Source organism: Pelmatolapia mariae, linkage group LG1, assembly GCF_036321145.2.
Source record: "Pelmatolapia mariae isolate MD_Pm_ZW linkage group LG1, Pm_UMD_F_2, whole genome shotgun sequence".
In the NCBI taxonomy this organism is placed as follows: domain Eukaryota; kingdom Metazoa; phylum Chordata; class Actinopteri; order Cichliformes; family Cichlidae; genus Pelmatolapia; species Pelmatolapia mariae.
In genome coordinates, this window is record NC_086227.1 from 27,967,351 (window position 1) to 27,979,437 (window position 12,087).

The 12,087-nt window shown below is 38.3% G+C and overlaps 1 protein-coding gene across 2 annotated transcripts; it reads right to left on the reverse strand.

The window, feature by feature from the left end:
* Positions 1–11,273, reverse strand: LOC134617699 (telomeric repeat-binding factor 2-like). 2 transcript variants are annotated; one of them, XM_063463027.1, is made up of 11 exons: positions 10,901–11,273; positions 9,943–10,038; positions 7,603–7,733; positions 7,315–7,401; positions 6,361–6,429; positions 5,477–5,601; positions 4,611–5,144; positions 1,192–1,338; positions 954–1,024; positions 787–830; positions 1–453 (listed from the first exon to the last, which is right to left on the reverse strand). In XM_063463027.1, exons 1-11 carry the CDS (start codon positions 11,049–11,051, stop codon positions 295–297), a joined length of 1,614 nt encoding a protein of 537 aa, XP_063319097.1. In that variant the 5' UTR covers positions 11,052–11,273; the 3' UTR covers positions 1–294. The 2 variants fall into 2 exon arrangements, with proteins under 2 accessions (XP_063319097.1, XP_063319092.1); XM_063463022.1 differs by having other exon boundaries at positions 6,361–6,501.
* Positions 11,274–12,087: the final 814 nt, after the last annotated feature.

Sequence of the window (12,087 nt, forward strand, 5' to 3'; positions counted from 1 at the left end):
TGATCTCATCACTGGCTTTTTCAACAGCAGTAAACAGTTTGGGTCAAACTAAAAATAAATTCCCATCTGTATATTAATTCAACGAGTGTGTTTGTTATTTAGGGCTGCAGAGATGCTACAGTATTCAGTATTACTGAAATTTCTTTTATCCCTTCCTCAAAATGAATAATGAACACTGAACATTTACTAAATCTATAAACTATTTTTTAAAATTATCAATAACTTTGTCAATAACTTGCTTAAGAAACAAAAATAAATAAATGGAGATGGGATAAAATGACAGGCTTTGGTGAGTCAGACGATATTTGACTTCTTCATTGTTCTCCACCTGTCCTTCAGGTTGACATTTGTTCGATCTTTGAAGCCGTAGTATTCCTTTATCTTACACCAGTTGCCCTCTCCAAATTTTTTGACCCCGTCTTTTAACTTCTGTGTCTCACTCTCTGTCCATCTCTGCAACACAATCGAAAGAGTCGTTAGCTTTTTGCTACTGTGGAGAGTCCAAAAATTGTTTCAATTGTTCTTAATGTAACTGACTAAAGTGAAATGTCCTCATGTGTACTGCATTATTCACACAGGAACTCAAATTTGTATTATGGTTGCAAATTAGTACTTTTTGTGCAAAAGAGGAACAAAATATATATGCTAAACTGTAAATGGAGATGCCTGTATTGAACAAAGAGTTCGACTTAGTGTAATTTATGTGAATAATCATTCAAATATAAATAACATCCACAGTAAAGTACAGTGACGAGTTAGCTTTGCAGCATGTTTTGCTATACTTACCCTTTTCCTTTGGCCTGAATTTGAAATGGTGCTCATGTCTGAGCCTTTGTGGGAAGGGAAAAAAAACCAAACGGAAAAACATTAAAACCAGATGTTTCAGATGGCAAACTTGCTTTAGTCTTATTGAATATTTATAAATATTTTATATTCAATGAAGTATTACATACCACTTTTGTTAGGGGTAACATACGACTCTTCATTGCCCTTGCTCTCCTTTGCATCATGGCACAGTCGCTTCCTGTGAATAAGAGCCAGAGTGTGTTTTTGTTTGGCAAAATGATTAAGCACAACTACAAAAGATAAAAATTAAAATTGATTAGAACTATTACTCAATCACGCTGGGTGAAATATTCACCCAGGTGTATTCCATCATTTTTAGTTTCTCAGTTACTGGCGTTTACTAACCATTTTGCAAGACGAGGACTTTTGTTTTGACCAGAGTCCTTGTGAGGAGTGGAGGTTGTTTGTCGGACAGGATGAGAAGGTGACTGACTTGGTGAGCTCTCCACTGAAGAGGATGTGGTACGGCTGCCATCCATATTATCCTGATTCCTGTATAAATAAATAAAACTGGTCAAATATCAATCATGTTGTGGACCTAAAGAAGACAGTTGGGTGAGTTTTTTTTTTTAGCATCCTACTAGGATTTAGGATTTAGTTGGGTGTTTTCTGCTATGTCTAATTGGAAGGAGACCAGCACATGCTGGAGCGATTCGGCTGACATGGAGAAAACTCATATACCCCCAGAAGACCTAAAACAGATGGCTGGGGATAGGGAAATCAAGACATCTTTGCTCAGGCTACTGCCCTCATAACCCAGACAAGCAGCAGAAAATGGATCGACGGTTGTTATTAGTTTTCCCATCAAAGTAATTATAAAAATAAGTTACTAAAAACATTGAAAATTGACACTCTAGTAACCAGTAACAGGTGAGAAATGCACATTTGGACTTATTGCTTAGTAAACCATCAAACTGCAGTGCTGCAGCATAACTTTCCCTGCTGGATGCAGAGTCAGAGGAGTCAACTCAAACAGCTGAAACAAACAGTTTTTAATGTTGTATATCTACTAAACAGTAACTTTCTCATAACACAGTGGCTCTCAAACTGAGGGGCAGAAGTAAGTTGTGGGGCATGGACGAGGCGAAACAATCCGGTCTTTAAGTGATGATGTGATGAATCCTGCTTCCGGGCCCAAACTACTCTGTTTAATAAGGCTGTTGTGTATTTAACACGTTTTAATGCTTTGTATCTTGTTCTATTTAATCTCAACAAGTCCCTAAAAACAGTCAGTGATCACTGTCGGCCTCTCTCAGTTTTTATTACCGCTAATCATTTTAAATCTCAGTTTTTAAAACCTTACGATGTAACTACAGCCCAGCCCATGCAGCAGTATATTAATGACTAACCTCGTATTGTGGATGGATTATCTCAGTTGTTCTCCTGACTGACGTTTGGTCCGTTTACAGCATCCTGCCATGCGACTGCATTTGTCCCTAACCTTCGGGAACCCTCACATTAACTTTTTATCAAGTGGAAAAAAGTTAGTGTTCATCCTCCAGCTTCACCGTTTATATGATCATCATTACAGTGGCTTGCAAAAGTATTCGGCCCCCTTGAACTTTTCCACATTTTGTCACATTACAGCCACAAACATGAATCAATTTTATTGGAATTCCACGTGAAAGACCAATACAAAGTGGTGTACACTTGAGAAGTGGAACAAAAATCATACAGGATTCCAAACATTTTTTACAAATAAATAACTGAAAAGTGGGGTGTGCGTAATTATTCAGCCCCCTGAGTCAATACTTTGTAGAACCACCTTTTGCTACAATTACAGCTGCCAGTCTTTTAGCAAACTGCAAACGGGACTTCTTATGGTTTTCTGTTAACAATGGCTTTTTTCTTGCCACTCTTCCATAAAGGCCAACTTTGTGCAGTGCACGACTAATAGTTGTCCTATGGACAGATTCCCCCACCTGAGCTGTAGATCTCTGCAGCTCGTCCAGAGTCACCATGGGCCTCTTGGCTGCATTTCTGATCAGCGCTCTCCTTGTTTGGCCTGTGAGTTTAGGTGGACGGCCTTGTCTTGGTAGGTTTACAGTTGTGCTGTACTCCTTCCATTTCTGAATGATCGCTTGAACAGTGCTCCGTGGGATGTTCAAGGCTTGGGAAATCTTTTTGTAGCCTAAGCCTGCTTTAAATTTCTCAATAACTTTATCCCTGACCTGTCTGGTGTGTTCTTTGGACTTCATGGTGTTGTTGCTCCCAATATTCTCTTAGGCTACGTTCACACTGCAGGTCTTAATGCTCAATTCCGATTTTTTGACCAAATCCGATTTTTTTGTCTGCCTGTTCACACTACAAATAAAATGCGACATCAAACGCGCTCCAGTGTGAACGCTCAAAGCGGCCCGCATGCGCAAAAGAAGATGTCACACACAACTCGCTCTGTTTAGACCCAGAGCAAACAATATTGTTTGACTGATTGCCCTTAATATAAAGACTTCGGACTTTATGTTTCCAGATTTTTCCCTTAAGTTATTTTGTTATTTACATAATAATGTAGATGACCTAATAATGATCCTTTTTGCTGTTTTAGAGGAGCGGTGCTTCAAAGGATAGCTGCAGATTTCCTTCAGAATCTGCAGAAAATACAGTAAAAATAAAATGTTCACATTTCTCCAACGTGGTCTTCCTAACAGTTTCACCGGATGGTAGGAAATCGTTCGCGATGTCCTATCGGGGGCTTCTCCGGTGCTGATAATTGGCGTCTGTCTTGTGTCAGTGACGTAAAAGACGGATTTAATGCGACCTGACCGTTCACACAGCAGTCGCTTTCTAAAACATCGGATACGTATCGGATTCAGTACCACATACGAAAGTGACCCAGATCGGATTTGAAAATATCGGATTTGTGCCGTTCACACTGTCATACCAAGATCGGATACGGGTCGCATAGGGGCGAAAAAATCGGATTTGATGCGCTTTCGCCTGCAGTGTGAACGTAGCCTTAGACAACCTCTGAGCAAAAAATAACAAATACAAATACAGCTGCTGTCACAGAGCAGCTGTATTTGTACTGACATTAGATTACACACAGGTGCACTCTATTTAGTCATTAGCACTCATCAGGCAATGTCTATGGGCAACTGACTGCACTCAGACTAAAGGGGGCTGAATAATTACGCACACCCCACTTTTCAGTTATTTATTTGTAAAGAAATGTTTGGAATCATGTATGATTTTCATTCCACTTCTCACGTGTACACCACTTTGTATTGGTCTTTCACGTGGAATTCCAATAAAATTGATTCATGTTTGTGGCTGTGATGTGACAAAATGTGGGAAAGTTCAAGGGGGCCGAATACTTTTGCAAGCCACTGTATATCCCAGCTAGTCCAACTTCAGTAACCCTACAAAAGTCACTGCTGTTTACTTTCCTGTGTTCATTTATGTCGGAAGTGATAGCCGAGCTGTACGTCTTAATTTTTTCAGAAATCCCTCAGTCAGAACATGGTATATTATATTTAGATGGAAACTAGCGAGCTAACTCCCTGCTAACTTTAACTCGTTAAATTTCATAAATTCTGTTTTCATGGATGCCTGGATGTTAAACTTAATTGTTACACCTGGTAAAGCAGCCACACTGATCATTTTATTACAGATGAAAGAATTTAGACAGTTTTTAACTCTCAGTGATGCCGCAGTGATCGTGTGACTTAAGGACCTGCAGCGGAGTTTGGGCCCAGCACGAGTAATGACGTCAGACTTAAAGACCGGATAGCAAGAACATCTTGCTATTTGCTACTTTAACTTACCTGGTGCGAGTTCTGTTGGCTTGAATGCGGCTCTTTCGGGTGGGCGTGGCACCTTTTTTGTCTGTTCCCCGACACTGACGGTCTTTTTCATTAGATGCAGACAGTGTCTGTGGTGCCTTTTTCGTTCTGACCTCAGGTTCCAGTTCCTCTAAAGCGGTTGTGCAGCGTGAACTTGCCTGACTGTCTGGTTCCACCACCAGCCGAGACACAGTGTAATTCTCTCTTTTACACAGCACAATGGCATTCTTTAAGTGTAAATCTGCCCGACTTTGATGAACAGCATTTGCTTGTGTTGGTTGGTCTGCTGGTGAAGCTTCCATAGGGCCTCCTGAGTCTCTCTGAAATAACCGTTCCTCTAAGTCCACACTGGTGCACCTCTCTGAAGTAATGGAAAGCTGTTTGCAAAAATTTTCTCTTTCCAGCTCCTCTCTGTCTACTTCTTCCTCCAACTGAGCAAATGTTCTTTTATTTAAACCCATAGCCAGGGATTTGTAGGCCGCTTCTAGCCTGGTCTTCAGAATAAGTGAATGTGTACTGGAAGACAATAAAATGACAATAAAATACTATGAACACTAGAAAACTGAAAAACAAACAAACATCATGACCACAAAAAGGTATGTACAATACATAAATGTTTTTGCATGCATGGATAGTGTGATCACATGAGTGCAACATACAATTAATGTAGCTGCTAATGGTGAGTATTAGCTTACAATTCAAAGAAAAGGGAGGATTTTTTTTCTTCACACAATTTCATACCGACTGTTGTTTTGCCACTGATCTTAATAGGCATTACTATGGACATTACATTAACATTAGACATTACTAACATTACTAATCTAAACTAAGAGAAGGGAAGTGATTACCATGGTACAAACTGGACAGTGGCTATTTGTGAACTAGAGCATGGTTGAGGTTCAGCTTGTTCATCACTTTGAGTTGCCGTGCTGTCTTGATCCACAAGGGTTTTATCAATGAGATGTTTTGCAGCCTGGAATGCATAAACCAAACACACAGACACACAAATTCACAACAAAGAATAAAGAATAAAGAAGAAACAGGATTTCTGAATTGATTACATTTGAAACATGGTTTGTTCTTCATTTGAATCTCAATTATAGTCAAAAGACAATGCACTTAAATTCATAATATACGGCAAGTTGAACCTTTCATGCATTTACTAAACACACTGAGTTATTAGGACTGCTCAAGAAAGCAATCTGATATTTGCAGCCTTAAACATCCTGGTCTCTTCCTCACAAAGAAGAACTTATTGATTAATACTAGTATTGGAAGATACTACAAATCAAGGTGTCAGGATATATTATAGCTGAGCTGAAAGAGCTGGATCTATGAAATCCTTAATCCTTAAGCAGGAAAAGTACAGCAGGGATGTTCATGAAGAATAGACATAATAAAGAAACATATAGACATCACAAGATGTGCAGGCTTTAAAAAACACCAACAAAAAATATCTCCAAAACCCTGGAGACTTGGTTTGGAGAGTACAGTTTAATGCTGGACTGCAGTTTAATGCTGTCAACCTCATGTAACAGCAATTTCTTTGCAGATGCACCGGGCAGTGTACATTCCATTTTATCCAACAAGTGCTGAAATGTCTAAATGCAAAGATGGGCCAATCTTGACCCCAAATGTTTAAAAGGACTTCACATTGCTTAAAGTTATTCAATTGATTAGTTTCTATAATTAACTAAAAAACCGAAACATATTTAATACAGAGCATGTATACCTTATAAAGAAGAGGAAGGCTGAAGTGGCAGATCCTCAGGCAAAACGCCAGCATCTCCTCCTTGAACTGCTGAAAGTTGATTTGCTCAATGACTTCATGAATCTTATTCTTTTTCCTGATGAGACCCATGAATATTGCTCTCTACAGAAATGTGAGAAACGTGGCATTAAAAACATAATGTGTTTGAATATCTTAGCATGTGCCATTTTAATTTTTAAATAGTTTTAGGGATGTAATAAAATCAGACCCAACATTGTTTAACATTCATGTGACAGAAAATGAAAACTAGCCAATATAGTTATTTGATGGTTTTGTTGTAAAGGGGGAGGTTGGCCACTGGAGGGAGCTGGAACTAAAAAAAAAATGCAGAAAAAGTTGGGGAGGATTCTACAGTGGAATGAGGCTCCACCATCCAAAGATCACTCAGTGATCAGTCAACCACAATCCAGATAATAAAAGGGACACTTATGAGGCTGCAAGCTAAACCAATTATTTTAATTTGTCTTTTCCACATAATGTATTCCTGCACCAGCGCTATCATCATATCAGCTCACTGATGACTGTGGCTGATGAGGAGATGCAAGATTGGAAAGCAGACTGTCCATTATCCAGTTTATTTATGGCCTAGGTTTGCAAAGCCTAGTAGATCTGAAATGAAATTAACCGTTGTGTCTTTGTCTACACTTAAAAGCTATAAAACGATTAGCACCACATCATCACCATCTTCTGAAATTTGATTACGAGCCCTCTTATTTGTTATGTTCAACATGTCAAAAAGCTTCCCATCCTGGTTGTTTTGTATTACACAGCATATCAACATTGATATGACAATGCTTATCAATTTTTAAACAAGACTTTACAAAATAACTTATAAGCAGGGATAAAGTTACACACTGACTTTAATGTAAATGTTATTATCGTGTAGTGAAAAAAAGTTTTAGCGAGTAACCTCACCTTTCCAATATTTTTGGGAGGAAAGTGTTTCATCAGCACCTCTTCTGCTTTCTCAAACTTACTGTTTTTGATGAAAATCCCCACAATCTAAAGACAGAAATATATTATTTGTTAAACAGAATTAGAAACCACTGTTTTGATTGCCTTTGTAGAAGTATGTAAGAATGTAAAAGCTGAACAAGTGCAGATATTTAAAATGTAAAAACAAAAACAACCCACTTTATTTAGGGAGAAGTTGTCTTTGAATGGAAGTACAATAAAGGAATTCAGCTCAAGAGAAATGCTTACCATGTCTTTAAGAGAAGAGGACACCTTTTCATACTCCTGCTGTGGGATACTGAATTCCTGGCTTATTTTTTCCAGTAGCATTAAGGCCGATTCCAGAGGAGTTGATGGCACATCCATTTCAAATGAAACACCTGTAGGCAAAGACAAACCAATATTCACTGTTGTGTTTATTCACAATATTAAAGTATGACGAGATGTCAACCTCAAATATGAATTTAGAGAAAGCTGTGAATCAGGCTATTGATTATGACAGAAATCAAACTTAGTTTTGTTATCGAGTATTCTTGATAATCAAGTATTCTATGAATTGAGTAATAATGGAAAATTATATTTGTCTCTTTAATAAGCAATTTTTTAAAATATTAAAATGAGAAAAAAAAACAGGTCTTTTAAAATAAACTGCTCATTGGATTCTCTTTTAGAAAATTATTATTTTTTGTTTAAAAACCTGAGCAGCTTGAGCGTAATGTTTTTAACACACCCGTGCTCTTAGATATGTTTCTGCTACGTTGTCTGTTTTTAGTTGCAAATGTGAGTGACGCCGTGACAACTGAGCACTACAGAAGCAGTCCTAGTATTGATATGTCACCAGATGTCCTTTATATACCATGTATACACTCACTGGCCATACTATTAGGTACAATAATACCAATAAGTTTCAAATGCTTGTTAACAGAAATTTCTAAAATCCCACCGCAGCAGCTCTAGCGCATTTAGGGATTTGGATATGGTAAAGACTACTTGTGCAATTCAAACCAAGCATCAGAATAAGAATTTCAGTGACTTTAAACATGGCATGTTTGTTGGTGCCAGACAGGCTGGTCTGTGCATTTAAGATGTACTGGGATTTTCTCTAACAATCATCTCTAGGGTTTACAAAGAATGGTCAGATAAAGAGAAAAGATCCAGTGAGCAGCAGTTCGCTGAATAAAAATTATCGTGTTGATGCGAGAAGTCAGAGGAGAATAGTCAGACTATTTTGAGTTGACTCATTCACTCAAAATGGAAAATTCTGCCTGGTCTGGTGAGTCTCGATCTCCGCTGTGACTTTAGCATGTTAGTCCCCAATTCTGTTGTTAGTTGATTCTGTTGATCTGGACGTAGCGTTTTCAGTGGGAGAAATGTTTCGTCACTCATCCAAGTGACTTCTTCAGTCTCAGCTAACTGCAGGTTTCCCCAACCTTATAAACAGTACATTTGCATAATGACTGAAACTAGCACCACTGAAGGAACAATAGGCTGGGAGGTCAGTTCCTTCATCATAATTATGCAAATTCTCATGACCACTGATCAACAACCACTAACTAAAGCTCATTGATACCATTCACAGAAAGTTGGGGAATGGCTGGAATCACAGCATTGTAAGATGGCAAAAGATGTACCCTTAGGCTCCCTCCTCAATTCAGAGATGGTCTTTCCCTTTTCATGTAAATGGATGTAAGTCACTTGGATGAGTGACGTAACGTTTTCCCACTGAAAACACTATGTCCAGATGAACAGAGTCAACTTTTGGGGATTTACTTACCTGGATGATTGAGCATGCAAGGTTCAGAATTTTTTGTAAACATCAAAGTCTGGATCCATCCTGAATTCTATCAGCAACTTCGATTTAAAAATTCCAACATTTGGGTCACACTAGCTACTAGTATTGCCTCCTTTGTAGCCTGGTTGTACTCCATGCTGAGTTTTCCTCAAGTAGTGAAATAAGTTTGACATTTCCACCTTGGTGTTTTACAAACTACTTTTGCTTTGTTGTAAGTTAGCATCTAAAAAGGGAGCTGCTTCACTAAATCATTGGAAGCTGACAGGTGGTTCCTGCTCTGAGACATGCCTCGGCTTTTCTCGTTGTTGTCCACACTAGGGAACATCAAGGCATGGCGTTGCTACAACAGTGACATTGTGATATGATACTTTTATGATATCAAAATATTAAATAAAAATGTGTACTGGTATTTAAATAGGCATCAATGGATATCATGTCAATATGGACCAAGGAAGGAAAATATGTGACACAAATAACTGAGGCAGCTCTGAAAGTAAAAGGGGATAAATCCCAGTATAGGCAAGGTGTAACTAATTAAGTAGCCAGTGAGTGTGTAGTCAGACTCTAATCACAAGCTCTTATTATTTATATTGGCCTCTAAATGTGTCTAACTGTGGTATAACTGTGGTACAATGAATTGCAGATTAGTTACATACCCTTTTTTAATCATTTGACAGGTAAGTTATTACATTTTTGCAAATGATTTATTTTGATGCACAAAGCTGTACACTGATGTCGCTTAAAGAACCACAGTAATACTCAGATGTGCCGATCATGTTGATTAATGTTGAGCTCACCAAGGTTTTCACCCTCATTTATCCGGGAGATAAACTGCAACACTCGAAATTTCATTGCGATGTCATCCGTGGACTCCAAAGGGCGCGCCATAATACCTGCAATAAAACAATAAAGAAGCTTCTTATTTCCCCCAAACAAATTAATAATACAAAATAGCCTAAGTAACTGGCAATAATAGCTGGCTATATGCCCACTTTTTAACGTCTACTGAGGTGTCTCAAATTGAAGGAATACATGACCGATTTTCACACAATTTTACTGACTGGCTACAAATAACATTTTCAGGTAATGTCAGAATCATGTTTGTCAACATTAGAAGTCCAGCTATATAAACACTTGGCATTATGACAGTCCTGTTGATACTCCATTATCATGTCACCTGGAGAGAAGTCTATGTGATAACAAGTTACATTAATGGTAAAATGGTTTACCATTAATGAATAAATAAATAAATAATTTAAAAAAAACCCGCCAAAAATAAGGCGTATGGAGGTTGTATTTGAGGAAAAAGATGTCTTTAGTATGGTAAGAAAACTATAAATATGTCATTAACATCACCTGGATTTTTTCTTAAAAGACACATTTTAGTATGTTGAAAAACCACTACGTGAACGTATATGCATGTAAACAGAACTGCAATTGTTCCTTGTGTATATAAAAGATCAAAACAAATAAATAAGAGCAGCCTCGCTCGACATAACAAGACGAGTTGGCTTACTCTCACAACAACACGATTCATGAAATTTCCCCCGTTTATTCTTTATTTTCTGTCAGCTGACGCCTGCAAAGTTTAAGAGCATGTATTATCGTAACCAAGATAGAAGACAACTTATAAAGGAGCACTAATATTTAAGTCCGCTAACTTGTATTAAGTTTGGTACGAAGTTAGGCAGTTCTGGCAGTACTATAGTTCGTTACGAGCTAGCTAAACTAGTCAAAAACACTGGTTATACTTACAGTCGAGTATATCTATAATGGCACAGAAATCCTCGTATTGTTCATTTTTAAAGAACTCTACCGCCAAAAAGAAGTAATAATCCACTAGCCAGCCGTTCACGACAGATTCAATGCGCACTTGGTAACTGTTTACAGTCTCCTTTGCCGCCATATTCACGCCAAGTTAAACGGAAAAGCAGCAAAGCATTTAGGGTGAAGGCGGTGAAAATTTGAAGGCTGACCGAAAGGCAAAGCGGGGCACTTTATTCTCCGAATTTAGTTTTTCAGGCCGCACTTCAGTCATTCTAGTTGTACAGAAGCACAAGAGAAACTCAACCAAGACAAAACATATCCCCAAATAACGTTTAAAAGTGTAAAAATCGGTGAAACTACAATCATGACTGCCAGTCCAATATCAAAAATACAAAATTTGATTAAGACTTTAAAAAGAGTTCTGCCTGAAAGTCAAAATTCAGCTTACAAAACACAAGCGCTTCTTCCCTGAGCCGACGTTGCACTAGCAGGATAGTACTATGCTGCCACCCAGCGGACTGGAAGAAGCAGCGCTGTTCTTTTAAAGACATTTCTTTTCAAATGTTTTTTTCTGCATTACTTGTACCTTGCAAGCGTTTTGCTCCATCGCTGCCTACTCAGCACACCTGTACGTTGCTGTAATACTTGCATTACAATAATACTAAAAGTTTGGTGTTCCCCTACTGAAATAATTGCTCTCATTTACATTTTTGTGCATGTCTGTTTCTGGGGAGGGATTCTGAATGAAGCTCAACTGAACTTTGAAGACTTTAAATGTTTAATTATGTAATTACAGTGTGTATTTTTTGCTGTTGATTTGCTTAGTAGATGTAGAGTTAGTGATGGTGCGTGGGGTCAACCTTTTTGTACAGTGAACAAGGGAGGTGAAAAAGAGTGTAGGCAGTACCGGATGGATGGAAATAAGTGGCAGTATTTATTTCTGACAGAAGGAAAGGAGGAAGAGCGAAAGGGAAGGTTTTAGAAGCTATGATGTATGGTTTGGAGATGGTGGCACTAACCAGAAGACAGGAGGTGGCAGAGTTAGAGATTTTAAGGTTTTTGTTGATAGTAACCGGGATGCACAGGAGAAGAAATTAATATATCAGAGGGATGGCTCAGGTCGAGCACGAAGGAGACAAAGTTAGAGAAGCACGTCTGAGATGGTCTGGACATAC

Coding starts and splice junctions, on each gene's coding strand:
- LOC134617699 (XM_063463022.1), bottom strand. CDS start 11,051: ATGGCGGCAAAGGAGACTGTAAACAGTTACCAAGTGCGCATTGAATCT. Junction 1,025..1,191: donor AGTCCTCGTCTTGCAAAATG/GTTAGTAAACGC, acceptor TCTTATTCACAG/GAAGCGACTGTGCCATGATG. Junction 454..786: donor ATTCAGGCCAAAGGAAAAGG/GTAAGTATAGCA, acceptor ATTGTGTTGCAG/AGATGGACAGAGAGTGAGAC.